At 32.4% G+C, this 25,938-nt stretch overlaps 1 protein-coding gene across 1 annotated transcript in view; it reads left to right on the forward strand.

Moving 5' to 3' along the window:
• The window catches only part of LOC105331976 (transmembrane cell adhesion receptor mua-3), a 59,207-nt gene extending 33,992 nt beyond the window's left edge, over positions 1 to 25,215 (forward strand). The window contains exons 39-79 of the mRNA XM_034449932.2: positions 290 to 463; positions 569 to 712; positions 1,242 to 1,397; positions 2,079 to 2,213; positions 2,518 to 2,636; positions 2,864 to 3,025; positions 3,281 to 3,469; positions 3,989 to 4,245; positions 4,557 to 4,904; positions 5,011 to 5,171; positions 5,416 to 5,655; positions 6,110 to 6,322; positions 6,654 to 6,764; positions 7,006 to 7,308; positions 8,399 to 8,679; positions 8,952 to 9,195; positions 9,389 to 9,514; positions 9,726 to 9,854; positions 10,057 to 10,179; positions 10,762 to 10,884; positions 11,233 to 11,370; positions 11,701 to 11,829; positions 12,396 to 12,518; positions 12,709 to 12,837; positions 13,702 to 13,821; positions 14,178 to 14,309; positions 15,090 to 15,209; positions 15,321 to 15,458; positions 15,661 to 15,783; positions 16,943 to 17,065; positions 17,487 to 17,624; positions 17,886 to 18,008; positions 18,595 to 18,723; positions 20,190 to 20,312; positions 20,756 to 20,929; positions 21,244 to 21,305; positions 21,548 to 21,663; positions 22,216 to 22,449; positions 22,719 to 22,875; positions 23,535 to 23,662; positions 24,151 to 25,215. Coding sequence (XP_034305823.2) covers positions 290 to 463; positions 569 to 712; positions 1,242 to 1,397; positions 2,079 to 2,213; positions 2,518 to 2,636; positions 2,864 to 3,025; positions 3,281 to 3,469; positions 3,989 to 4,245; positions 4,557 to 4,904; positions 5,011 to 5,171; positions 5,416 to 5,655; positions 6,110 to 6,322; positions 6,654 to 6,764; positions 7,006 to 7,308; positions 8,399 to 8,679; positions 8,952 to 9,195; positions 9,389 to 9,514; positions 9,726 to 9,854; positions 10,057 to 10,179; positions 10,762 to 10,884; positions 11,233 to 11,370; positions 11,701 to 11,829; positions 12,396 to 12,518; positions 12,709 to 12,837; positions 13,702 to 13,821; positions 14,178 to 14,309; positions 15,090 to 15,209; positions 15,321 to 15,458; positions 15,661 to 15,783; positions 16,943 to 17,065; positions 17,487 to 17,624; positions 17,886 to 18,008; positions 18,595 to 18,723; positions 20,190 to 20,312; positions 20,756 to 20,929; positions 21,244 to 21,305; positions 21,548 to 21,663; positions 22,216 to 22,449; positions 22,719 to 22,875; positions 23,535 to 23,662; positions 24,151 to 24,541 — 6,788 coding nt within the window. The 3' untranslated portion in view covers positions 24,542 to 25,215. The remainder of the gene's footprint in view (positions 1 to 289; positions 464 to 568; positions 713 to 1,241; positions 1,398 to 2,078; positions 2,214 to 2,517; positions 2,637 to 2,863; positions 3,026 to 3,280; positions 3,470 to 3,988; positions 4,246 to 4,556; positions 4,905 to 5,010; positions 5,172 to 5,415; positions 5,656 to 6,109; positions 6,323 to 6,653; positions 6,765 to 7,005; positions 7,309 to 8,398; positions 8,680 to 8,951; positions 9,196 to 9,388; positions 9,515 to 9,725; positions 9,855 to 10,056; positions 10,180 to 10,761; positions 10,885 to 11,232; positions 11,371 to 11,700; positions 11,830 to 12,395; positions 12,519 to 12,708; positions 12,838 to 13,701; positions 13,822 to 14,177; positions 14,310 to 15,089; positions 15,210 to 15,320; positions 15,459 to 15,660; positions 15,784 to 16,942; positions 17,066 to 17,486; positions 17,625 to 17,885; positions 18,009 to 18,594; positions 18,724 to 20,189; positions 20,313 to 20,755; positions 20,930 to 21,243; positions 21,306 to 21,547; positions 21,664 to 22,215; positions 22,450 to 22,718; positions 22,876 to 23,534; positions 23,663 to 24,150) is intronic.
• The last annotated feature ends 723 nt before the right edge of the window (positions 25,216 to 25,938 follow it).

The following is a 25,938-nucleotide window of genomic DNA, read 5'->3' on the forward strand; positions in this document are numbered from 1 at the left end:
TTGTTTGTAATACTTTTTTGTCAAGGGAAGAGAAATGAAAAATATGACAATTCATTACTAAATGCTAAACTGTTCACATGTAAGCAATGTTGTAAGAAATATTGAGAATTTTTTAATTACAATTTATAGAATTATCATACATGTGGTACTGAATCAGAAAGAAATTGCTGATGAACTTTAAATTAAACCCCCTCCCCCATCCACGAAAGGAATGTTATACTTGATTTATATATACATACGATCATATAGAAGAGGCATAATATTTCAATATTAATTTGCAACTATGTAGCTGTTCCTTACTACACCCAATGGTCAGCATATGGGCCCTGTGACTCGTCTTGTGGGGATGGTCTGCAGAAAAGAACACGAAACTGTACTGATATCACTGGAGCAAACAGAGGCCAGGACTGTGGAGCTGACTTGGAAAACGAGAAAGCTTGCGTTGGTCTGCCAGAATGCGTGGGTATGTGGATAAAACTGAATTTATAAAGAACTATAAACATCGTTCACTTCTCTTTTTCAAAATTATTGGATAGCAAGATTATGGTTGTTATATTTTACTCTCCAGTAACTTCTAACCCGTGCGATGCGCCTGTAAACCCTTGTTTATCTGACGGTGTTTCGCACACATGCCGTCTCCAAGCTGGTGGAACCTTCAAATGTAAATGTAAAGATGGTTTTGTCAACGATGCTGCCGGGAAATATTGTGTCAGTAAGTACACAACTCCTTCTATAGGAAAAAGAAAACGATTAAAAATCTACTTAATAGAGGAGCACGCACGTTTGCAATCAATACATAATGTACCAATGGTTTCGTGATGTCCTTTCTGCGTCAATAAATTGAAAACATTTTAGCATCAGCTTAGCACTATATATGTTTGTATAAATAGATGATATTTAACATTTGATTAGCCTGGGCGTATTTTATTGAATATTTCTAAATAACGCAATAACTGTCTCCAAGAGAAAAATCGAATATATTTCCATTGATAAGATACCTTTTGGCGTAGATGACGAACTTAACGTTACAGTACTCAAATGGTTGTAAACATCATTTATAAAGAGCACGAAAGCATATTACTGACAATTTTTTTTAATCAAATGTTTAAAGGTAATGTGTTCGATACTTTGACAACCATTATGATTATTATAGTGATGTCCCAATTGTTAATGAGGGGCCACGATAGGGTTTCATAATTTAACTTTCATAGATAATGAACACCTATGCCATCACATTACAGATGAAAACGAATGCAATAGGGTAAATAATGACTGCAAAGACGTAAACACAAAAACTTGGAAACAAGGTGTAACTGGTTGCAAAGACACGGTTGGAAGCTATGACTGCGTTTGTGCTAGTGGATTCACATATAATAGTACATCTAGAGTGTGTACCGGTAAGTCTAGATCATATCACTTTTACCAGTATTATAGTATATGTATATACCTGTAGGCTTTTACCATTTTATTATTGAAAAAGTACATATGATGTAATTTGCCTTTCATGATATATTTCATTAATAATTTATGTTTGAAAACAAATTCCAATCACTACTTTATATTTAAATTAAGGTTACATACATATATGTATGCATGTCCTGTTTGAGAGTATTTAATTCATCAGACACACTAGTGCTCTACTGAACTCATGGACATGAAACGTTTTGCAAACATCTTGATGATAAAATGTTTAATCTTTTATTTGATCATAAAGTATTCTCCGTGAAACAAAAAAAAAGTATTTTGGGTTCAAATGAGTCATAAATCTATGTTTAAAAAAGACTTCCCATGAATGAGAGTGCTACAAGAAAAATAGGTCCTAAATAAAATGAAAATAATACAGCAATCTTTTTTAAAAGTAATTATGTCGTTGATATAATATCACAGGGTTTATTTGAATTTAGATAAAAAATGTGAATGTTATTTTTGTTGTTGATCTGATTAATGACGGCTTTTTCTCTTGATCAAAACATACATGTAACAGCTTCTGACATTAAAATGTTGTTCCAAGCAACCGTTAATCCATCTTTGTTGTACAATCAATGTTTCAAAAGAATATTTTATCTTTAATTATGAAGATGTGGACGAGTGCAGCACTGGCGCTAATAACTGTGATGTTTCATCGCGTGCAACCTGTAAAAATACACCCGGAAGTTTCAATTGTACTTGTAAATCTGGCTACACAGGTGATGGTACCACAGGAAAATGCAAAGGTATAATCCATTCCCACAATAGTTTTCGTATACAATTCAAGTATTATCCATTCTTTTTTGGAGGTAATATTTTTTATGAAGGAGGTTATATGTAGATAATGAAATAGTTGATTGCCAATTTGACTTTAGCTCAGATTAGCCTCTAGAAGAAAAAAGTGTTGATTTTAGTTGTTTTTAAGTAATGTATAATAGTCCAAGTAGATCTTGACCATTAAAAAAATCAAACTACCGTTGTTAAGGAAGTAAAAAGTTTTAGATTTTTCTACATTGATTGAATTCAATACTGTTGTTTTGTTTTTTGCAGTAAACAGAATAATAATTTTTACCGGCCACTCAAAACTTGGTTCGTCAGATAAATATTCGACATATTTCCAACCAAACTTTGCCATGAAAGTAGGAAACTACCTGTATCCGTCATTCTATGTAAGTTTTTATTTATGAAAGCACAGAAATCGAATAATTTATCTTTTTTAATCAAACCTTAAATTTTGTGTTGTAAAACTAAACTATGAGTACGTAAAGTATGCTATATATGTATGAGACCATGTATTATTAATAGCAAGACTGTACAATAATTTTGAAATTTTATATTTTTGTTGTTGTTGACTTAATTACCAATGAACATTAAAATAATAACACAATCATTTTAGTTCACCAGGGGAGGTTTAGTTCTGTTCACTACAGTGACTAGTGACACTGTAAGCTCAGGGGTGAGACGATCCTTCACCAACCCCTCCAAATTTAGCCTTGATCCAACCTTCCAGGAAAAGGCTGCTTTTGCTCCTTGGTGGGCCAACCTTATCACGGGCACTGTAAGTAAATATCTGTTGTCAATGAAGAAGGACGCCATCCTTGTTATTTTTGTAGCAGAAAAAGATGAAAATGTTTCACTCTTTCTAATAAGTAATTGGTGAAATCCTAGATGCCTTAATAGATTTAATGATTTATCATTCAAAGAATATTTTATTTTGTCACAATAAAAATATGTCACAATACTGTCGTTTTAAAGTCTTGTTTATTAAAAAGTGAAGTTTAACAGGGAATAAGATCAAAACATTTATTCGCAGGAAGCAGATAGTGGCGTTTATTATAAGGAATTTTCCTCGGCTGTTCCGGGCGAAAATACCGTGATACAGACACAAAAGTCAGATTTCTCAAGCAACTACGCCGGATTCAGTATGCCCTCTCCAAAGTATATGATTATCATTACATGGAACAAAATGGAACTGAGTAAAAATCCGAGAGCCAATGCTGAGGTAAGGTATCAAAGAAATGGTACGTCGTAATTGAACTACGTCTGTTTGGGGTTTAACAAACATCAGTCGTCTTGCATAAAGAAAAAAGAGATGACCCAAAGATATTATATACAAACTTTGCATATTATTAGAAAGCATCAGTATAAAATCCCTTAAAGAATATTTTAGAATATTTAAACTGATATTTATGTAACACAATTTCGTAATGGGACATGCAGTTCTTTAAGTATAGAATCTGCTTTATTATTCGCAACAGAAAATGCATTGCAAATCGCTTAAATAATTTTGGTCGAATTTTGTCCTAACTTCAATTTTAAAATAAGCTACTTTTTGAATTATGCTTACTTTCGAAAAGGAAATGCTCAACCCAGTATTTTTTTAATTTTAAATTTGATTTTAATATTTTACATTTTTAAAATTAGTGTAAACCTTCTATGAAATACCTGTTCATACAAAATATATTCTTAAAACGATATCAGTCATCTAACTCCTATGAATATTTTATATCCATAATTACAGACTGTGACCTTCCAACTTGTCATGATAACCGACTATGAGAACACCTATGTCAAGGTCATTTACAACGACAGAGAAATGACTTGGGACGTCCTGAGCTCAGTGGGCAACTACCCCGTTAGGATTGGAGTTCTGAAACAAAACGAAACTGCCGAAGAATACCCCCAATCCTACTTGAACCTTATTTCAAATCCGCAGGATAAGAGCAAGATAGAGAAGATAGACGAAGTCATTCCCACAGGTCTAAAAGGAGATGTCTCGTGAGTTCATTTCTGAAGGGGGACTTAATAAGTGATTTGCATGATTAATTTTTTTGTTTTTCAAAGACTGAAACCGACACAAATTGTAAATGTTCTTAGTCTAATTTTTAATAAAGTTGCTTTGAATTTAATTTTCAATGCAAATTTATTGGATCAGAAGGCAAAATTCAAAAAAGTACTGTTTACTTTTGAGTATAGACTTTATATTTTTTAACGTTGCTTGTGAATAGTACTACAAATAGGCTGTAGACACTTTTTTGATTCGAAATTTTGAGAACAGACACTGAACTTTGTTGTTTTACTTTGGTCAGATGGAAAAGGAAAGGATTTTCATATTATAAGATTTCTGGATCAGCATCGACCCATCCTGGTTTAGTATGCGATACCTTCCTTTCTCAAAAGAGAGTTCAAATGAGCAATTCATCGTTCTCGGTTAAGACAGAAGACGTCAGCAAATGCCCGCCAAGTTTATTGCAAAAGACCGACTCTTTGGCTACAATTACAGCTGCAGGAATTCCTAGTTCCATCACATGCTTTGCCAAGAGAAGTGCTTTGTCTAGCACAGCCAAGGACGAACGAACCCCGCGTTGTTGTTATGACAAAAGCAACAAAGGTCTTATTACTGAAGCTTCCCTTGCTAAAGGATACAACACATATATGTCAGTATATATTGCGCAATCGGTTGCCTAAATGAACTTAAAGTTTCTAATGAGATTTAGACATTATTTTATTCTTAATTCATTATATCATTTACCACATTTTAAGGATTCGGAAGCCAAACTCCAGGGAACAAGGATCAATAGATGGTGCATACGTAACCTGTTGTAATGCAGAATATAGTTTTGCCTCCAAGTCAGATTTGTGCAGTGAATATCTTAAAATGTTTCCCGTCTGTTCATCGGAGAACTTTGTAGCAAGTGGAGCGGGTATGTTGAATACTAGAATTTCTGATGCTGAAATTGCAAAACATACTGTTTAATTCATTTAAACAATATTTATAATTTACCGCCTTAAAAATTAAAAAAACATCGCTCTTCCTGTCAGATTGATCTATGAATGGAATGTATGAAACAGCTACGAATATATTAAAAGAACTTCTCTTATTTGTTATTTTTAGTTTTTAAACAAGCAAGGTCTTTTAGTTAGTTATTCATGATGTTTTGTCAACAGGTGGAGCCTTGGGAGATCCCCATTTGGCTTCTCTAGATGGATTGTCTTTTACCTTTAATGGCCATGGAGAGTTTGTATTGTTGAAAGCAACTGATGTCGAAGTACAAGGCCGATTTTCACCTCAGCGAAACGCTGCTGGAGTAAAGAGTGCAACTTTCATTAGTGGAATTGCTGGCCAACAATCTAGTCCTAGTAGTGACAAAGTGGAATTCAGATTAGCTGCAGATGGCAATACTACAGGTATTGAAATGAAAGGCGGATACATGTACATACGTATAAAATTTATTTATTTATTTTAGAAAATTGTTTTGACACATTTTAAAATGTTGTTTTGACAAATTAAAAAAAAAACCCAGAATTATCACTTTCTTTTTTTAATATCTTTAAAACCGATTAGATGTCATACAATTGTTTCTTGTGAAGAATGTATGACTCATGGAAAATGCAAAAATATGAACACATCACAATCTTACGAGAAATAGTCATAAATTACAAATTCTTAAAGAAAATTTTTAAATTGGTTCAGATTGAAAATGCGTTTGATAAGCTAGCTCTTTTAAACACATCGTGTTGTGAACATATATTGAAATTTTTTTACATGAACAACATTTTAGGTTCTTGTTCTGCAAATTATATATGCCTTACGATATATGATTTTACTAAATAACTATACAATATTTCTCTGTATCACCAGAAATTCTGAGAAATGGGGTCGTCGATAACGTAGATTTGTCATCTAGACCAGCGGATTGGAAAGAGGTTACTGTTATCAAAGAGACAAATAGCGCTAAAATCTCTACATGGAAGATGATCTTTTCTGGAGGGTTGACAGCTGGTGTACAGCTAACAAACGGAATGTTCCAGCTAGTCATTTCTGCTTCTTCCAGTTACCGCAGTCAGTTTGAAGGTATCCTGTCATGTCACCACAATATTCAACATGAATGCAATGGCATGAAATAAAACTGATCTGTGTATGAAACACAGAATAAAAGTAACTAAGTCTCCCTTTGAGTAATATTTCATGCACGGTCAAACTAAGATATATATATATATATATTATATATATATATATATATATATATATATATATATATATATATATATATATATATATATATATATTTAACATTTACTTTTTTCAAACTAAGCCCATCTTCTCATTCCTTTATATAAGTGAAAAAAATTGAAGTTCAAGCGTATTAATGATTGATTTTGCAATTTTGCAACTTTTGTTTTAGGTCTCCTTGGAAATTTTGACGGAAATGTCACCAATGACTTTAAGGGACCAAATGGAGTCATTACTGCCTCTGACTCAGTAGAAAGTATCATTTACAATTACGGACAACTTTGTAAGTTTTTTATTCCTTATAAATTATATAATTCATGGATATCTTTAAAAACTAATATGATGTTTTGATTAATTTAATCAATGTAATTTTCGAATACACCTTTTCTTCAAAATATGCGTGTAAAGATGTGGAAAATATGGACACTTTTTTAACCATTCGATACAGCTGTTTGGGTTTGATATAAATGTCCACATATCATAAGGAACAAGAAAATGAAGTATGATTTTGTTTTCTTTTACAGGGCAAAACACTAAGAACAATACTTTGTTTACGTATGGAGGCAGTGCAAGTAACGCTAACTGGACCAGTCACGTAGACACATCGTACACACCGGTGTTTTTCAATGCTAATTTGACCGTCATGTTTCCTGATCCATCCAAACGATCTACAGCCATTTCTCTGTGTAACAGTGGCAAAAGCACTGATTCTGATCCAGAAAAGCGCAAGGAATGTTACTTTGATTTTAAGGTTACGGAGAACGCTGCTGTAGCTTCATCAACCTCTAACACTAAGGCGGAACTGGCTGAAACACAGTCTACGCTAGGTTAGTGGACATGTTGTAAAATTTATTGCAATATGGTGTAGAACTCCAATATATATGAGAGAGAGAGAGAGGGAGAGAGAGAGAGAGAGAATGTTTAAAAACCGTCTTGTCAAGAACTACAATGCTACAATTTGTGATATTATTCTGCAAGCATCCTCAGGTTGTGTAAATTCTTAATTGTTAAAACCATTACCCCCATATCAATATTGTGACCCTGGGTGGGGTTAAAAAATTAATATATAAAAATATAGAGAAAATATTTAAAAATATTCTCCTCGAGAACTGCAATGTTACATTTAGTGATATTGATATACAAGCATCCTAAAATCTTATATATTTTAAATTGTTAAAATCGTGACCCCCCCCCCCTTCCCCTGAATAATACTGGGGCCCTAAAAGGGAAACAAATTTTAAGGAAAATGTAAGAAAAACCTTATTTCTTCTAACCATCTACCATGCCATAATTTTTTATATTTACTATGCAAGCATCCTCATTAAGTGAATATTCTAAATTGTAAAAAATCATGAACCCGAGGATTCATGTATGTTATGCAGTGAATAAACGTTTCCTCTCTCGTAGCAGACGACTATGCGTATCTCGGAGAAAATTGTTCTAAATACCCGAACTCGTGATTTAGCCGATAACTGGTCTCGGCTAAAGCAATACATGTACATGTAACTGTCCCAGAACCAGTTTATATATATATATATATATATATATATATATATATATATATATATATATATATATATGTATATGTGTGTGTGTGTGTGTGTGATTTTATTTCTTGTTATATCAATAGCATAGCATTGAACGATAAATAGATAATTGTTATTTTATCTCATTGATTATTTGTCGACCTGTTTACTAGGTCTAGGAAAGCGTGAAAATCTGATTTTTATGCATGGTTATGTTCAAAACGAATACCTTAACACTTGAATCTTTAATTTAAGGCTCAAATATAATTTTCTTAGATGAAACAGGAATGTCTCTTTGGTCAATACAAATAGAATTGATACCATAAAATATTTCAACAGTTTCCAGTATGTTGCAGCAACGGTACTGAAGTTTTTATTTTCCTCTTTTAAGCTAACTATCCACCAGAAATCAAAAATGGCAATGTGACCATTGAAGTCTCAGTGGGTGGAAACTATACCCTTGTTTTAAATGCCAAGGATCAGAATGAGGGGGATACAATTTCTTTCTTTTTGAATGACGATGTTCCATCTGGAGTCTCTATTAGCAATACCACAAAAACACTAACCTGGGTCGGAGTTCCGGACAGTAATTCCATGAGTATCAAGGTCACCGTGTCCGACGGGAAAGCCCAGTCTCTATGGACACCAAAGATCAAACTTTGTAAATGCCAGGTAAGGATGTTCAGTATGTATATCGGATGTAAACTGAAAACTGTATAGCCAAAATTAATGCTCATTTAGTCCATCACAACTATCCATTTTCGAAACAGTACAGTTGCATGCTACCCAAAGGTATTGTAAGGAGGAAAATAATAGGATTTGCTTGATCACAGTAAATTATACATTCTTATAACTTAATTATGGAAAATATATGCGTAAGGTCCGCTGGAAAACAACAACATATACAATTACCACAATTTATATGCGAAAAAAATTAATTTTAGAATGGTGCTAAATGTGAGTTTGGCGTGGAGAGCACTGAGCAGTTCTTTATCGTCCCTTGTACCTGTGTGAAAGGATATGACGGTACCTACTGTGAGAATGATGAGGATGGGTGCGCTTCTAGACCGTGCTGGCCCGGGGTGGACTGTACTGATGTCCTCGCTAGGGACCTCAGTAAAACCCCTGCTGGATTTACCTGTGGATCGTGTCCATCTCATTTGGATGGTGATGGAATCACTTGTTCAGGTAAATAAAAAAATAGGAATACTTAAGCATTCCATGACTTAATACAATCAAATTTGAATATGCATTTAGTTAAAAGGAAACAACGCTGTCTCTTTCTATTGAGAAAATTAAAAGTTTAGGGAGAAGGCGTAATTTTTTAAATGCAGAAAAATTAACTTTTCCGTAATTTTTCAATTTCAATTCTTTTTCACAGACAAAGATGAGTGTGTTGTCAATAAACCTCCGCCATGTCAACAGAAATGTACAAACATTGCTAACGGATACACGTGTTCTTGTAACGCTGGCTATGTACTTGGAAGTGATTTAAGCAGCTGTGTTGGTGAGCTAGTCTCTCTCTCTCTCTCTCTCTCTCTCTCTCTCTCTCTCTCTCACTCTCTTTCTCTCTTTCGCTCTCTCCTCTCCTGTGTTTGAGCATCTGAAGGCATATTATATACTCGTTTTATTGGAGGATGCATATTAATATTTAACAGTCTTACAAATTGATATAAATCATTTGTTAACTCTGCATATGAATTTTGAATGTCTTACAGATAACAATGAATGTCAGCTAAAGACAGACAACTGTGATAAAGCGACCACAACCTGTACCAACACCGTCGGTTCATTCTCATGTGAATGCAAAAAAGGTTACTCTAAAGAATCAGCATCTAAATGTACAGGTCAGAAATGATTTCATTTTATTAATTTTATTGTTAATCAAAGAAATTATAAGTTATCATACTGTCAAAATTCTTTGAAAAATATGAATATTGGTTGTTCTTTACAATTACTATGAATAACATTGTTTCTCTTTGTGCTAGTTTACTCTACTTTCATTTCTAAGCGAAATTATTTGCTTATAAGTCTTGTATTCGTTTTCAGACATCAATGAATGTGATAAAAATCCTTGCCCTGCAAACTCAAGATGTCAGAATACAGTGGGCAGTTACACGTGTACATGTAACTATGGTTACCAGCTAAACACACAGTCCAATCAGTGCGAAGGTTTGTTTTTTGACAGATTTTGATAACCGCTGTGAGTTTATTTCTCATATTTATATTGAAGAATTTGATTGTGTTCATGTATTTACCGTTTAAAAACGGAACCACGATCTGACCCATTTGACCATATTAATCACATAATATACCTATTTTGTGACTATGTAAGCTACGATTTACATTACCAAATTGGGATATTAGTAATATCTGGTTGGTATTTGTTGTGATTATCCTGTGTTGTGTTATATGTAGTACATGCAAGTATCTTCGTAATTTCCTTTTACAGAAAGACTAGTTTGTATGACCACGCACTTATTTTTGCATGCACTGAAATTGAACAATAATTTCAGACAACATTTTACTATTACAGTTTTTTTTTTAAATCACCTTTTTCAGTTTGCTGACTATTCAGATAGCTCAATTTATCAATTTTTATACATAGTTGCACTAATGATAATAACAAGTTTAAACCGTGTTATAAACTGATGGGCTTATACAAACTAATTTTTAAAACAAATAAATAACGTTTATCTTCAGCATCTCTTTGTGCGCATGTTTTCATTCTTGAATTGTTTGTGTATTTTATAGACAAGGATGAATGTGCAGGATCCAACAATTGTCAACAAAAGTGCATTGATGGTGTGGGTACTTATACTTGTGGCTGTAATACTGGATATCGCTTGAACACCACCGACCTTATTAGTTGTCTGCGTAAGTCAACTTCGATTTTCAATCGATATCTTGATTCAGTGATTAATCAGAATTGTTAAGCGTTTTTATGAAACAAAAAATCCTGATATTTAAGGGAACAGTCCGAGTTATTCTATTTGTTATGAGAGTGTTACAAGTGTTACAGTTTGGAAATGATCGTCAAATAACTCTATTGACAAAGACAGCAGTACTGTATTTCGATAACTTCAGTGGGGGGGGGGGGGGTGCTGGCTATTGTGTCGATTTATTTTTTTATCATTATTTGAAAAATATTCTTCAAATAAATGTTTTTAGAAAAATTATTTGTGAGTTTTATGCCAATCAGGTCTAATACTTATTTTTCCCCAGCTGAAAACGAGTGTTCAGCTCAACAAAAGGCGACTTGTGACGGCGGCAATCCCCGCACTTCCTGCGCTGTTCTTAATGGTGACGTCTACTGCACCTGTCCCTCTGGATTTGCCCTCAATGCAACAAAATATTGCATAGGTAAGATTACTTCATTACAATACACTAACTTACGTCCATTTGCATATTTATTTGTGTTGATGTCGTTATAGAAGTTGTTAACGGCTTTTCAATTCATAAATTTCTAGCTAATTCTAAATAATATGGTAATTGCAAGTCATTATGTATTGTTTTATATTATGAAAATATATTTTAAAAAACCAATTTGAACGATATGCTACCCTTTTATTTTAAGTCAGTTATAAATCTAACCTTTATAAATTATGAAAATATATTTTAAAAGACTAATTTGAACGATATACTACCCTATTATTTTAAGTCAGCTTTAAATCTAACCTTTATAAATTTCAGATATTGACGAGTGCGCTACCAACGTCGATATTTGTGTCGACTCTCAAAGTGACTGTGTGAACAGAGAGGGAGGCTATAGATGTCAGTGTAAAGCTGGCTACAAAAACCAGGGAGACTTTGCTTGTGCAGGTATGTGATATTCATATTATATTTATTTAATAATAATACATTTCACATTCTTACAAATCTTTAAATCATTTTTCTATCAAAAGGCAGAACCGTGCTGCTTATTTAAATGGTTTTCATAATGCAAGCTACTTGAACTTTTGGTAAATTTATGCTATATTTGACTTAATTTTTATTCCATAGAGCAATAAATACATTTCCAACTACACTACTTATTTTACTTAGTGTTCTGGAATAATAAATAATTTTAATTCGAAAATTGTTAGTAATTTCACATTTTACTGGCAAAAACAAATTCTCGCTACGGACCATTTCTCGCTAGTGCATCATGACGTAACAATGCACTTGTATTTCGTGTATGTTTTGACACGTGTGCTCAGTTATTTGTGTTTTCTTGAACGAATTGTGGATTTTTTTTAACTATATGGGCATACTGATATGCCTTCAAACCAATAGCGTGTGTTCTATAGTAAAACAAATTATTGCATGAAGTGGGGAAGCTGCATATCTAACCTCTATTTAAAAATCATAAGATGCTGTGACTAGCCTTAAGTCGTACCCATTTGCAGATATTGACGAGTGTACGTCTGGTAACAATTGTACGAGTCCTGCTACATGTAGTAATACCGTCGGAAGTTACACCTGTGTGTGTCCCAATGGGTATACCAAATCTACTCAGTTTAGCTGCTCAGGTATGTTTATATGAGTACACGAGTAGAAAATAAAATTGCATGTTGAGTTATAGACATTTCCTCACTTTTGAATTATTATCTAGATTAAAATCTCCAACTTTAAAGTCAAATTCAAATTGTTGCTCAGGTTCTTGGATTTGATAATAGCACAACTTACAGATGTAATCGTGAATATATATTTGTTTGGCAGATGTCAATGAATGTGCATCGGCCGCCACCCATGGTTGTGATAAAGAGTATGGAACGTGTAGCAATACCCCCGGTGGTTATACGTGTTCGTGCAACAAAGGATTCACTGGAACTGGCTATGTCTGTGCAGGTAAGATGAGATATAGTACACTTGATTTTAGTCAGATGAGAGTCTATAGCATTCATATTTCTTTAACAAGTGTTTATCAGAAAATGTAGCTATTATTATGCATTGCCTTACAGAGAAAATCAAAATTATATTTATAAGTAATTTTATGTGCAATCTGAAATCAATACTGTCACACATTGTAATTCTTAAGGTAGCTCCATACTCGTAAAATTCTCTGAGGAAAGTTGAAAAACCGAACTGATTTCGACTTAATAGACTTAAATGTCATCAATTGTTAGAAAAAATATACATGTCATCACACTTTTTAAGATGCCAGATAAACATACACTAAAGCATATTTTAGCATTAGAAAAATGTATTTTTTTCTGTTAAAAGTAAAATCTTGTAGGCAGAAATTTGTTTTTCTTGTTTAATTTTAATGTCAACTTTATCAGAAAACTAAAATTACAAAAATATTTTAAAATTAATCGTTGGAATAAGAAAAACTACAGCATTTAGACATACAACTGAGAGAAAAGTCAGAAAAAGAGTTGTTTCCCCTTTGCATAGATAAAATATATAAAAATTTGGAAATTTAGTATAAAATTAAGTGCGAAAATATCTTTAACCTACCAATAATTCTAATTACATCCATGTGATTATATTCACATAAAATGAATAAAACTATCTTGCACAATTTTTAAAGAATTCAAAGTTTTACAAAAAAGTGTGACGTCACAGAACACTGGATCTACTTTAAATGAATAGTTTTCTTGTATTTAATATTGTACTTTGATTATCTGATACAATGATGTCTAAGTACACAAATATAAAATTTAACATACATTTTTATGTCGTAAACTTTGAAATGTGACATCTTTACAGATTTGAATGAGTGTGCTACAAAAAACAACTGCACCCAAAAATGCTCCAACGCTATAGGAAGTTATACTTGCTCATGTTTTGAAGGCTATACACTAGGCGGCGATGGATTTTCATGTTCAGGTAGATCTACAAAATATTGACATTACAAATGTGACCTGATGCTGATTTAAAAAAAATATTAAATTTGTTTTACTTACGAATGTTTTAAATTAGATTTCTTCAAATAAGGTTCATTCTTAACTCAATTTGTGTTTAAATACACATTTTATTTAATTAATTTGAGAAATAATCGTTAAAGTATCAAATCTTGTAAATAGATTGTGTGCCTTAAACAAACTTATATTCAATTTTCAAATGAAATGAATTTCATCTCTGCCTCTATAGTAAATACTTTCAACTCTCTGTAATTATACCTAATTTATCTTTAAATGTGTGAATCTCTTAAGAAATGATTTTTACTGGTGTTTTTTCGGCAGATGTTAATGAATGTTCTGATTCGGCCGCCAATGGCTGCTACAACAATGCGCACTGTACCAACACACAGGGAAGTTACACATGCTCTTGTCCTGCTAATTATCGTCTCAAAGGAGACGGGAAGACTTGTGAATGTAAGTTTTTTTTAATTTTTACCATTATATAAATAGTGCCTCTTTGTGAGAACAATTCAAATTTACACCCCCTCGAAAAGCACTGTCAACCGACGCTTCAACTGTTACCTCCAAAACATTTTATTTATTATATTATACTGAATGCCTTAATTTGAAAAAAAAAACTTTAATGCTTTAATATAAAATGTAATTATTTCTACGGCAAACCGTACGCGCACAATGATTGCACGTGTAACATTATGTTGTGTTGCCCGTTGCCAAGTGTGTTGCTAACGTTGAGGGTAATAGAACCGATTATCAGCTGCGTCTAAACCAATCAGATTTCAGTATTTAAAATGAAAGTATAATAAAATGGCATGTTATACTATTTTGCCGTCATATTCATAAAAAAATACGTCATTAACCTTTGTTAAGGAAATAAGGTTGAATATAGTATATTATTTACAAATAAATCACTTGAGAAAAAAATTTACGATATTTCTTGTTAATTTTGTATAAATACAAAAGAGTCAAAATATAATATTGTGTGTTGAGTTCATTTCCCTAATGTTAGTAGAAATTTCTTTTTTGAAACATGTTAAACGTATCTGATCTAATTTTTGAATTATGTATTACGAAAAAAAATCAAACTTAAAACTTAATTAAAAGTGAGAGCGTTATCAACAATTAGAATTTCTTATAATTTGTAATGTTATTTTTGGTAAATATTATGATCAGAGATTAATATTTGTATAGAAAAATAAAAATTATTATAATTATAAATATTGAAACATATTTTAGCAATTTTCAAATGTGCGGATAATCATGGATGTAGTCATACCTGTGGTAAAATCAACTCGGTGGATACTTGCTCATGTCCCAGTGGAATGGAGCTAGATAGCACAAACAAAACTTGCGTTGGTGAGTAATTCATACTACAGTTAAAATAATTTGAGATTTAGACATTGCTAGGGAAACTTTTAGTTTTCCCATTTCAGATTAAATACATTTACGGTTGTTATTTTTCTTCAGATACAAACGAGTGTGCTTCGTCATCGACCAATTTGTGTAAAGCAGCAAACTTCGTTGTTTGTGCTAACACCAATGGTTCCTATGTATGTAATTGCGTCAATAATTCATACGTCAAATCCCAAGAGTCCGTTTGCGTAGGTAAGTAATCTTGAATTTATATAAAACAACTATACAGTGTAAGATTATCATCGTTTTGTTAAAAGATAATTTTATTTCAATCTTGGTTCTGTCGAGTGTGTACTAATTTGAAAAGATTGTGCTCTCTGCTTTTATCAAAAATGTTTCATATACCTTATATAAAATATATAACACTTACATGATTTTGTTTTGTTAACTTTAGATGCCAATGAGTGTATATTAAGAATAGCTAACTGTCCAGCAAACTCAGCGTGTGTAAATCAAAATCCGGGTTACGAATGCCGATGTTTAACAGGATACCAAAAAGTGGGATCTCTCTGCACCGGTAAATGAACAACTTGTTATAATTTCATTTAAGATAGCTGGTGGTCATGGCTGTTTTAGACCTTATAAGTTTCTTTGAAAAGAAAAGCTTTATATAACGAAATAAGAAAATATACAAATTTTAAAGCTAAAATACATGTAATTATTGTCATTTATCAAATAATAGTTATGGCGCAAAATAAATCATATCTGAAAATTTAAGCTAACCTGATAGGTAATTTGTTTTATCACTTCTAAATACTTAAATATATTAATCAAGGTCTTTCTATGTTACCATCAGAGTAGGTACATAGTATTACTTGAATATATACTATAGTAAGGTGTACAAATTTGTAGGTTTAGAAAACAATGGTTTTGTGCATATATATGGTTCTAAACTCACAAGAGCTGAAGAATAAAGTGATAATTGATTCAGCAACCTTTATTAATGCTGGTATGATCTAAGACTTTTTTTTAAAATCAAAATTCGATCTTCTCTAGAATAAAATGTCAATCACAAATGCAAAATAGTATTTTTGGAGGCCTGATCTAAATTTGGCTAGGCTGTATGGTCAAACCTAGATTGAAAGAAATATTTACAAAAAAAGGATGTGTGTTATCAGAATTTTTTTTATTAACGTCCTCCTAAGAAATCAAGTCTGTTAATTCAGAATTATTGAAACCTAAGATATTTTAATAGGGCCATAAGAGTGGAACAAAAATGTTAATTGTTAGTTAGCATAATTATCAGAGACAATGTTGCAATATGTGGTATTTAAATTGAATGTAACTAAGCTTTATATAATTGTTTTAATTCAAGTTTGTACAAAATGTGACCGCCTTGACTGATAAAAAACCAAAGAAAGGATGGGTTTACATTTCTCCATTAGAATTTATATGGGAAAATATTCACAGATTTAATGTACAAGAAAAGCCCGATCATTTAGATATTTCAAGATTTGTACATGGGGTTTTTGTTGTTGTTTTTTTTAAATCTTAATCCTAGGTGACATATTGTGGTTCCACTTTGATTCAATGACCTTATGTAAAGACCAATTATATTTTTGTTTCTTTTAAACTAATTTTTAAAAAGTAAAACCATCGACTCTATGTAGAATCTTTAATAAATATCTATTTAAAACTTTTAAAGACTTACTTAATAAAATATTTCCTTTCTTCAGATATAAACGAATGCAGTGGTTCCAACGACTGTCACCCTACCTTGGCCACCTGTAGCAATAGCCCCGGGGGATATTCCTGTGCCTGCAAGGCAGGTTATTCCGGAGATGGCAGAACCTGTACAGGTTTGTATTGTAGTTTTGTCTTTAAAACTTTTTAAAGTTTTGTAAAAAAAAAAAAACTTCTGAATTCCGAATGGGTTTGAGTTTGTTACAAAATTGAATCATCAACCCTTGAAAAGTCACTAATATTCAGACGTTAACAATGTTTTTTTTTCATTAACATTAACATAAAATGCCCAAATAAGTTAAAGAAGCTATATAATCCGTTATAAGAATATAATAAAATTACCAAAACAAGGAATTATCATGGTAAATAAATGAAACTTTATATAGCAACAATAGAGTCATGTCACAATATCAATCGATTTAAACAAAGACAACGTGTTTTTTTTCAAAGTGATCTGAAACAATGCTTTCATTTTACCTATTGAAACTACAATATCCCTTTATATCTTCATATTATTTCTTTTTATACTGTTTATAGATGTGAATGAATGTACTCTAAATACACATAACTGCGACAGTAGGAGTGACAGAAGGACATGTACTAACACACCTGGTAGTTTTACATGTGGCTGCGTCAGTGGCTATCAACTAGCAGGAGACCGTCGAACTTGCAACGGTAAGATCTTGTTTTATAAACAATAACAAATAGTAAAGCCTAGCAAATAATAAGAGATCCATGTATTGCTTCTGTTTGATGCTATTCTTTTAAAAATGTATCTTAATTCCCTCGGGCTTTATTGAATTTGATCAACATTTGGATTATCAGTTGTTTTATACACAAAAAAAGAACGTTATAATTTTTAAAACATTGAAGCCGGTATACATGTAGATACCCTATTCTTAAACTTTATAACCGTTTGTGTTGGTTTGTTTTTAGATGTGGACGAGTGTGCTGGAAGTAGTCATGGGTGTTCACAGATATGTAAAAACACCGATGGTGGGTTTGAATGCAAATGTCAGTCGGGATATAGACTAGAAGCCGACCAGAAGACCTGTGTCGGTAAGGACAGTTGTTGTTGAATCTTCCAGCCGATGTATAAATGAGTTAAGGTTTCTCTATATTTCACCCTTATATATAATCTTAACTAAGTTGGCAAGCTTATATTAAAATACAAATTATGAAATTTAAATTGGACACAATTATTTGCACATTCGTGTATTTAAGTTTTATCGTATAGGTTTAATAGTTAAAATCATAGTATTTTTCTGAAACAATTTTCTTCATGTGTTTTGTATATATGTTTCTCACTTGAAACAGTACACTATTGTGCCTTAGTAATTCTTTCTTTTCCTAAGTTTACTACAAAGAGAACTGACGAGGTTCCTATGTATAAAATGCCTAATGGGAAAATTGAATGAAATAATATTAGTTTTTAATAATAAAGCAAATCTTATTTCATGAACTACAATATTAAATGTTTGTGGTATAATCTCTATTATATTAATACAAAAATATCGCATGTGTAAATTAATTCAATATTTATAAATTTATGTAATTTAACTATTTAGCATTTGATATTTTACAAAAATGCTTGTATGAGTTGATATCAATGTCCTAATTTTGCAAACTGGTGAATATATTACAGTTGAGGCTGAGTGTGGAGCAGCTAAGAAAGCAACTTGTTTTAATCAGATGTGTGCCAAAGTAAACGGTACCGACACCTGCCAGTGTCCACCAGGATATGAGCTGGGCTCGAACGGCACGTCTTGTAACGGTAAGTTGCTCCTTGAATAAGCTAACTTTTTTATTGTATTAATAAAAGAGAAGATCTATTCTTATAATTATTTATAAACTGGGATAGATCAATTTGGGTCACTGATTAATATGTTGGAACACTTGAGGTTTTTTTACGTTTTTTAAATAACAAGGTTTTATAAAGAATAATCGCAAAAAATACATTTTTATCTTAAATACCAACACACTAAGTGTATTTATTGTTTCGTTTATTAAATTGATACTGTTTAATAATTTCTCTTTTTTTAAAGCACCAAGCATAGCTCAGCGCTTTATTGTCGTAAGACTTCTGCTTCAGGTGCATCGAATAACCGCCCTTATGAGCAGAAATATACATCATTTAAACTGGTTAGAGAACCAGTTTCAGGAGTTTACGCACATAATTGCACAGGCTATTGTTGTTCGGGCTATTGTAAATCTAACCTGCGGGGCTTACGTACATCACTGCAGCGGCTGTCACGAAGTGATAAGGAAATTTATTGCGCATACCAAAGTTGAAATATAGAAAAATGAAATCGATTCTTTTTAACTAAGCTATCACAAAGTGAATTTCTTTAGAACCAAGCTAGATTAGAGCTTTTCAGTACTATCAGTATTTCGATTAAGAGTTGGTATTGATATTGTTCATTCCTTGTTGATTGATAATACTTAAGATTCAATATACAGGGAAAAAAAGTATGCGTTGTCGTTGTTTCTTAAGAATAACATCCGATGTCTGATTGTACATTAATTCTTTTCCAATTTCGAATATTATATTGAAAGTGAGGAAGTGTCGTACATCGTTTATATCAAAGAATCATTTTATTAACGATTCTGAAATTCAATCATTTGGGTTTTTTTAAGGTCAGATGTGACTTATCTCCCTTTTTTTCTATCTCCACAATTTGAAGATTTCCACCAAGTAATTCCATAATTATGTTTTCATGTAATATGATGTTTTAATAATTAAGATATAAAGTGTTCAATTGAAAATATATATTAAGACTTTATTTATAAGCATTAAAATGCATTTTGCATGCTATTTTATGAAAAATTCTAACTATTCTAGCTTCGAAAATAGCCTAGTAATTATCTTGAGTTTTTGGGAAGTAACAGGTTTAAATGTTAAAAAATAAGGAATAATATATCAAGAACAATTATATAAAATCGAGGACCGTCTCGTGTGTCCTTAAAACGTGTTGGCTTTATTTACTCGTTTGAATATATGAGCGGAAAAATCGTCGATTTAATCTCAATGAGACGTGCAGAGTTTCTTTAAAATGTATCTTAATCAATACATCAAGTTTGTTACCCCTTTGCATGTTTTATATTATTATTCAATCTAAAAAAATTTAATGAAGGGGGAAAATATGGCTTTTCTTTTATTTTGGCAAAAACTGTTTTAAAATCTATCATAATTGATACATTTGAAGCATTTTTTATGTCTTAATTACTTATTGCTTCCAGACATCAACGAATGCCTTAAATCCCCCTGTTATGTAAACAACAGTCGCTGTGAGAATACCCGAGGAGGTTATAACTGCTCTTGTACCAATGGTTATATACTAGGGGCAAATAATGTCTGCAAAGGTAACTATATTTTACTCATTTAAATTGTTTTTGCCGTAGACCTGTGATGTTTCAATTTAGAAAGCACTTATCAAATTATTTTTGCATAAGAAGTAATAACAAGAAAAAAAAACTTTAATCAATAAATTTATGTTATACCGGTAATTGTTTCTGATTTAATTATGTGTTCGTTGTGAAAGTTAGACATTTTTGCATGAGGGGTAAAAACAAGAAAAAAAATATTAATCTAAAAATTTAATCTATAATTGTTTCTTATTTAAATATTTATGTGTTGGTTGTGAAAGTCGGAGACTATTAAAGTATGCAAGGGAAAGTTTATGTCTGTAAGTCTATTTTGTCATTGACATTGAATGCAGACACACCTACACTTACAAAGCAGATTCATTATTTCATTCTCGTTCAAGGAAAAACTGTACGAAATAAAAATTGAGTATTTTCTTTAGATCGAAACGGCGGACTTTCTCTTTGGGGTGCATGGGGTAGTTGTTCCAAATCTTGTGGAGGTGGTGTGCAAACAAGGACGAGGGCTTGTGATAACCCTACCCGGAAAGGATTTGGAGCTGACTGCGTTGGTGCACTTTCAATGAATCAAGCCTGCAATCAACAACTCTGTCCACGTAAGCTCTCGAAATTGTAAAAAAAAAAAAAACTAGTACTGTGGTTTCAACAATATTCGTTAGATATCCAATTTTTTCGAGTTCACGTTTGTTTGACAAGTTATTTTTTTCTTTTTACATTTGTAAATGGCTTTGCCCTGGCTTGAATTCGGCCAGACACGGAAATGAACACTGTTTTAAATAAATAACTTATCACAAATTGTTTCGAATTTGCCAACTGACAGCGAGAGTGCAAAGGGCGAAAATAAAACGTTAGTGAATACAGTTTATCATTTAACAATTTAGTGTTCATCTTTCTGTGTTCTTATATACAGCTAACGAGGTGGAGAAGAATTATGGAATCCTTCTCCAGTTTAACGGACTACCAGTGGCATATGTAAGTATTTATCCCATTCAATCTGGATAATAAAAATTTTACATTATAATTCATGTTATTGACTATTGGTATATATTGCTATTAATGTTTTTGAAAGTTTATGTTTGTTTTATGGCTATTTAAGAGCTTATGTTAAGTAGTGTTTTCAATTTACATTATACTGAATATATGTATGTACATAAGAAATATACCATATTACTTGATGAAATAAATCTAGCATAATGTTGTTAATCTTTATGTAGTTCACAACACGAGTACAAGGCGAATTCAGAACAACAGTTGCTAATGGAATAAACAACTACTGTAACACAAATAACGGAAATCTCAGGAAATGTTGTAACAGCAATTCTACCTACGTGTAAGTTTCATTTTAGTGTTCCCCTTGTACACCAAAATTATTATAACGCCATTTATTGATACTGTACATTTAATATAAGAAGCTAAGATCGTCTTACGAATGATTGCTTCTGTAACGGTCGTTCGTGAATAAATGGGTCTGATCTGGAAATTGTCAGAACATATATCAATTTATTATTGCATAAAGGTTCGTCGGTCCATCTATTACCATGGTTTTGATTTTAAATGGGTTGTGTCCAATATATCAAGGTCATCAGGAAGTCGAATTAGCTTACTAGCTTACTAGCTTACGAATATAGCGTTGCAGATAAAGTAATGTAATTGTTGTACTTCGTTTGTTAAAAAACATTGTGCGGTTTGATAATAACATACACAACAAAACATATTAGTAACTGATTTTGGATTTTTTTTTCATTGTATAGTAAATGACAGAATACAAGGGGAACATACTTTTGGAGAATGAAATATAATGAAAAAGTTTCATAGAAGATTTTGAATTATAAAATAGCTCAGTAATGGATCGTATCGATATATTTAACTATTCATATTTTAGGCCCAATACTTCATCTCTTAAGCAATTCACGAATTTTGGTCAAATCGCCATTGGAACCGGTTTCCCGAGAGAACGAAATGGATTGACGCAGGTCATGTTGGTTGTCAAATCCGATAAGGCCAATGCCTTATGCTCAGCCAGTAAGAAGCGAAAGAGGCGTGGAATTTCTCTGGGGGGAAGTGAGACTGCTATTCCGCAAAGCATCCTAGCAGATATCATGAAAGATCCGTCTATGTAAGTCACCGACGGACAGCTTCCATGTTCTTTTCCTCCGCTTCTTTTCTCTGTTTACTAATTTTAATCTGCCTTTTTAACGGATCCCTTTTTGCTAATTTTTTTAAAATAGTAAATTTTAGATAGCTATCGGGATTTTATTTTACAAAAGAATAGTTTGTGCTAAACGTCATTTATTTAATAAAGATATGTTGCTATAATCTTGTCACTGGTACTCGTCCCAATAGCAAATCAGTTTATAATTCATATTGCACTTTTCCTCGCCTCAGATCTCAGGCTGTTGTGTCCAACATAGTGAATACAGTTAAATCAGAATCTAACGTTACACTGACCGTGGCAGCTGCTCCCATTGCTCTGGTCACCAACGACACCAATGAAGAGATTCCAACTACAGAAGTTTCTACTGTAACAGTCCCTGCTACCACGGTACGTATACCCCCGTTAAAGTACCTGTTAAAGTACCTGTTAAAGTATCTGTTAAAGTATCTGTATCAGACAACGGAACGTGCTGAAGTATCGTAGTTCTCTGGACTATTAAACGTATCTGTGTTATACGTGCTAAAGTGTAGGTGGTTTATGCGCTAGATCATCGGTATAGTACCTGCTAAAGTATAAATACTCAACAAGTATTGGTGCTAAATTGCCGATATTCGCAACTCTTAACATAAATGCACCGGTTTTTACACTGTAAATGCTTACCTTTCGTTATATCTAAAACATGGACAGCTATAGTGTTATTATCAACCAATCTTACAAAGCTACTGTGTATACATGAATAAACAGTATCCATCCTTCTTTATGCTAACACAGTGGTATCCTCCACTTTATACACACTAAAGTATTATGGTATTTACGATGGTACACACTAAAGTATATGGTGAATGTCAACCATAACATGCTAAAGTATTGGTGTACGTCCGATCTTATCTTGCTAATGACACTAGAGCACTATTCAGCCCCCTTTCAGTCATTTGCACTGCTTAAATTGTTTTTTTTAATTACAACACTCTACATGTATATGCTCATATGATATATGAACATTACTGTTACCTATTATATTCAACGCTATTTTTTTTTAATTTCAGGATGGCAATATTGTTGTCACCAAGGAGGACAGTAAAGGATGGGTGGCTGCCATCGCTGCCATCTTCTCTGTTATTGGCGTCATTGTTATCTTATTGCTTCTATTTATTTTGTTGTCAAGGAAGAACATGTAAGTAAACTAGATATTCAACCAATTCGCACAGCTTTGGCTAATGCTATTTATCATACTTGAAGCAAACCATTTACGTAGGCCAGTTTTACTTAGATTATTTTAGCCCCATAACTTTAAATAATGCTAGTACATGATTATATAATGTTTATGAAAACACCTCGATCATATTTGTGATGTTAAAAATGGCACGATTATTGAAAAGATAGAAATTGATTTATTTTTTTTCGAATCAACCTCTAACATTTTAATGTGGATTCACATTTGATTTTAATCAACTGCATTTTAATTGGATAACGTCGGGGTTTATTGACATCTAAAATTTATTGTTTCCAGCGATCGTTCGATGAGTCCTTATTAGGTGTTTTGTGGACGTTGAAAATAAAATTTGAACAGAAATATATTAGTAGTCATCTAAGATATTGTATGACTAACTAACAACGGCTAGTGTAGGACTTATAATGGCCTATTTTAATGAATAATTTTAGGATTCCTGGATTACCAGGAAGTGGAAAGAAAGGCAAGGAAGAGGATGAGGAAATAAAAATGGAAGAAAGTGGCAAAGCATCTGGATCAGATGAGAGTAAAGAGGAGGAGAAAAAGGAAGAAGAGGAACAATCTGAGAAGGAGAAGAAGGAGGAAGAGGGAAAATCAGAAGAGGAAAAATCAGAGGACAAAGATGAAAAAGAGGAGAAAGAAGAAGACAAGGCAGAAGAGAAGGAAGAAGAGGAGGATAAAAAGGAAGAGAAAGACGATAAGGAAAATGATGAATCGGAAGAGGACACAGAAAAGAAAGAAGAGTCCTCTGATGACGTTCTAGGCGTAGCAACTGATGAAACGGAAGGAGAGAAAGACAAGGAAGAAGAAGCAGAAGATTGATGATGATAGTGATGATGATGATGATGACAATGATGATAATGATGATGATAAAGCATTGTTTTAAATACAGAATGTGTCCTTTCAATAAACATTATTTAAATGTTCTTTTTGAGAGGCAGGTCTTGTAGATGTTTGAATATTTTTTTCTAGCACATTTCTTTTTAATTTTCTGGATGAGAGGGTTCATTTCGGTTTTCTCATCAATTCGTGTTAGAAGAAAAATTGAGTGTTCCAAGTTTGCCTCGTGACAATCACACATAATGTACATCAACTGATGTTGAATGATACCTTAATGAAAGTGACAAAGAGCAAGATATTAATTAACGAATGTATTCATTCATGCCCAAAATTTACAAATACCATTTAATATATATAGTTATCTACTATTTAGATGAATATGTAATCATCTTGGATTAAATCTTCTATGAGTCACATTTTTCTCGTTCACAAATATATTTACACGAAGGTGGAGTATTTCATTGATCATACCGGATAAAGGTGGAACAAATTGAGAAGTCTTATATTGACATTCTGTCTTTATTTGGTGTGTATCTTTGAATTAACTTCAGGTTAAAGTATATGTAATGCGCATTGTTTTCTGTGATATATACCAAATGATTTTCATTGACGATTTATATTTAAATATTGCATTTTTGTTATTAAACTTTGATTTTGGATAATTTTTTTGTTTATTTTATACTTAAACTACCTGCTCAAATGTGTAGGGAATCCCTAAATTTCACCGTATGTGAATATGTTGATGCTTAGGTCGAGTGTCCAACGCATGCGATTGCTACCTATAAATATAATTATCAATTTTGCAAAATGACAGATGACACACTACACAACAATCATATGATTTCTTAAGAACTATATATACTCTATACTCTGTCCCGAGTTTTTGCTTCCACCACTTTTTGCTTGATATTTCAATAACAATAAATACCTTTGTGCTCAAACTACGTTCATCCACTAATATGAAAAAATGTCCAGATTGTCTGTTTTAAAACGCCCCCTCTACCGCTTCAGGTTTCAATACACATCCCAAAATTTAAAGTCTACGGAGATTTTGCATTGCATCAGTCATTAATAAGCCCGGATGATAACGTTAAAAAATTGCGCGAAGTATCCCGAGTACTTCCAAATGGAGAAAAGATGTGAACATTTCCCATTATAAATCTCCGTAAGAAAGTTGTTTTCGTTCGTGTGAAATTTCATGAGTGAAAAGAGATAATAATTTTTGTTCAATGAAGATCTCTTGGATATATTCCCTTTCATCGATTTTAATTGTATTTCTTTCACAGGTATGTGTATTTTTATTAAAAATCATCAAAAATTGATGGAAGCAATAACTTGGGACAGACTATAGTATGTCTTTATCAGTTTTGGTCCTGCCG

The sequence above is a fragment of the Magallana gigas genome, chromosome 4 (genome assembly GCF_963853765.1).
Source record: "Magallana gigas chromosome 4, xbMagGiga1.1, whole genome shotgun sequence".
In the NCBI taxonomy this organism is placed as follows: Eukaryota; Metazoa; Mollusca; class Bivalvia; order Ostreida; family Ostreidae; genus Magallana; species Magallana gigas.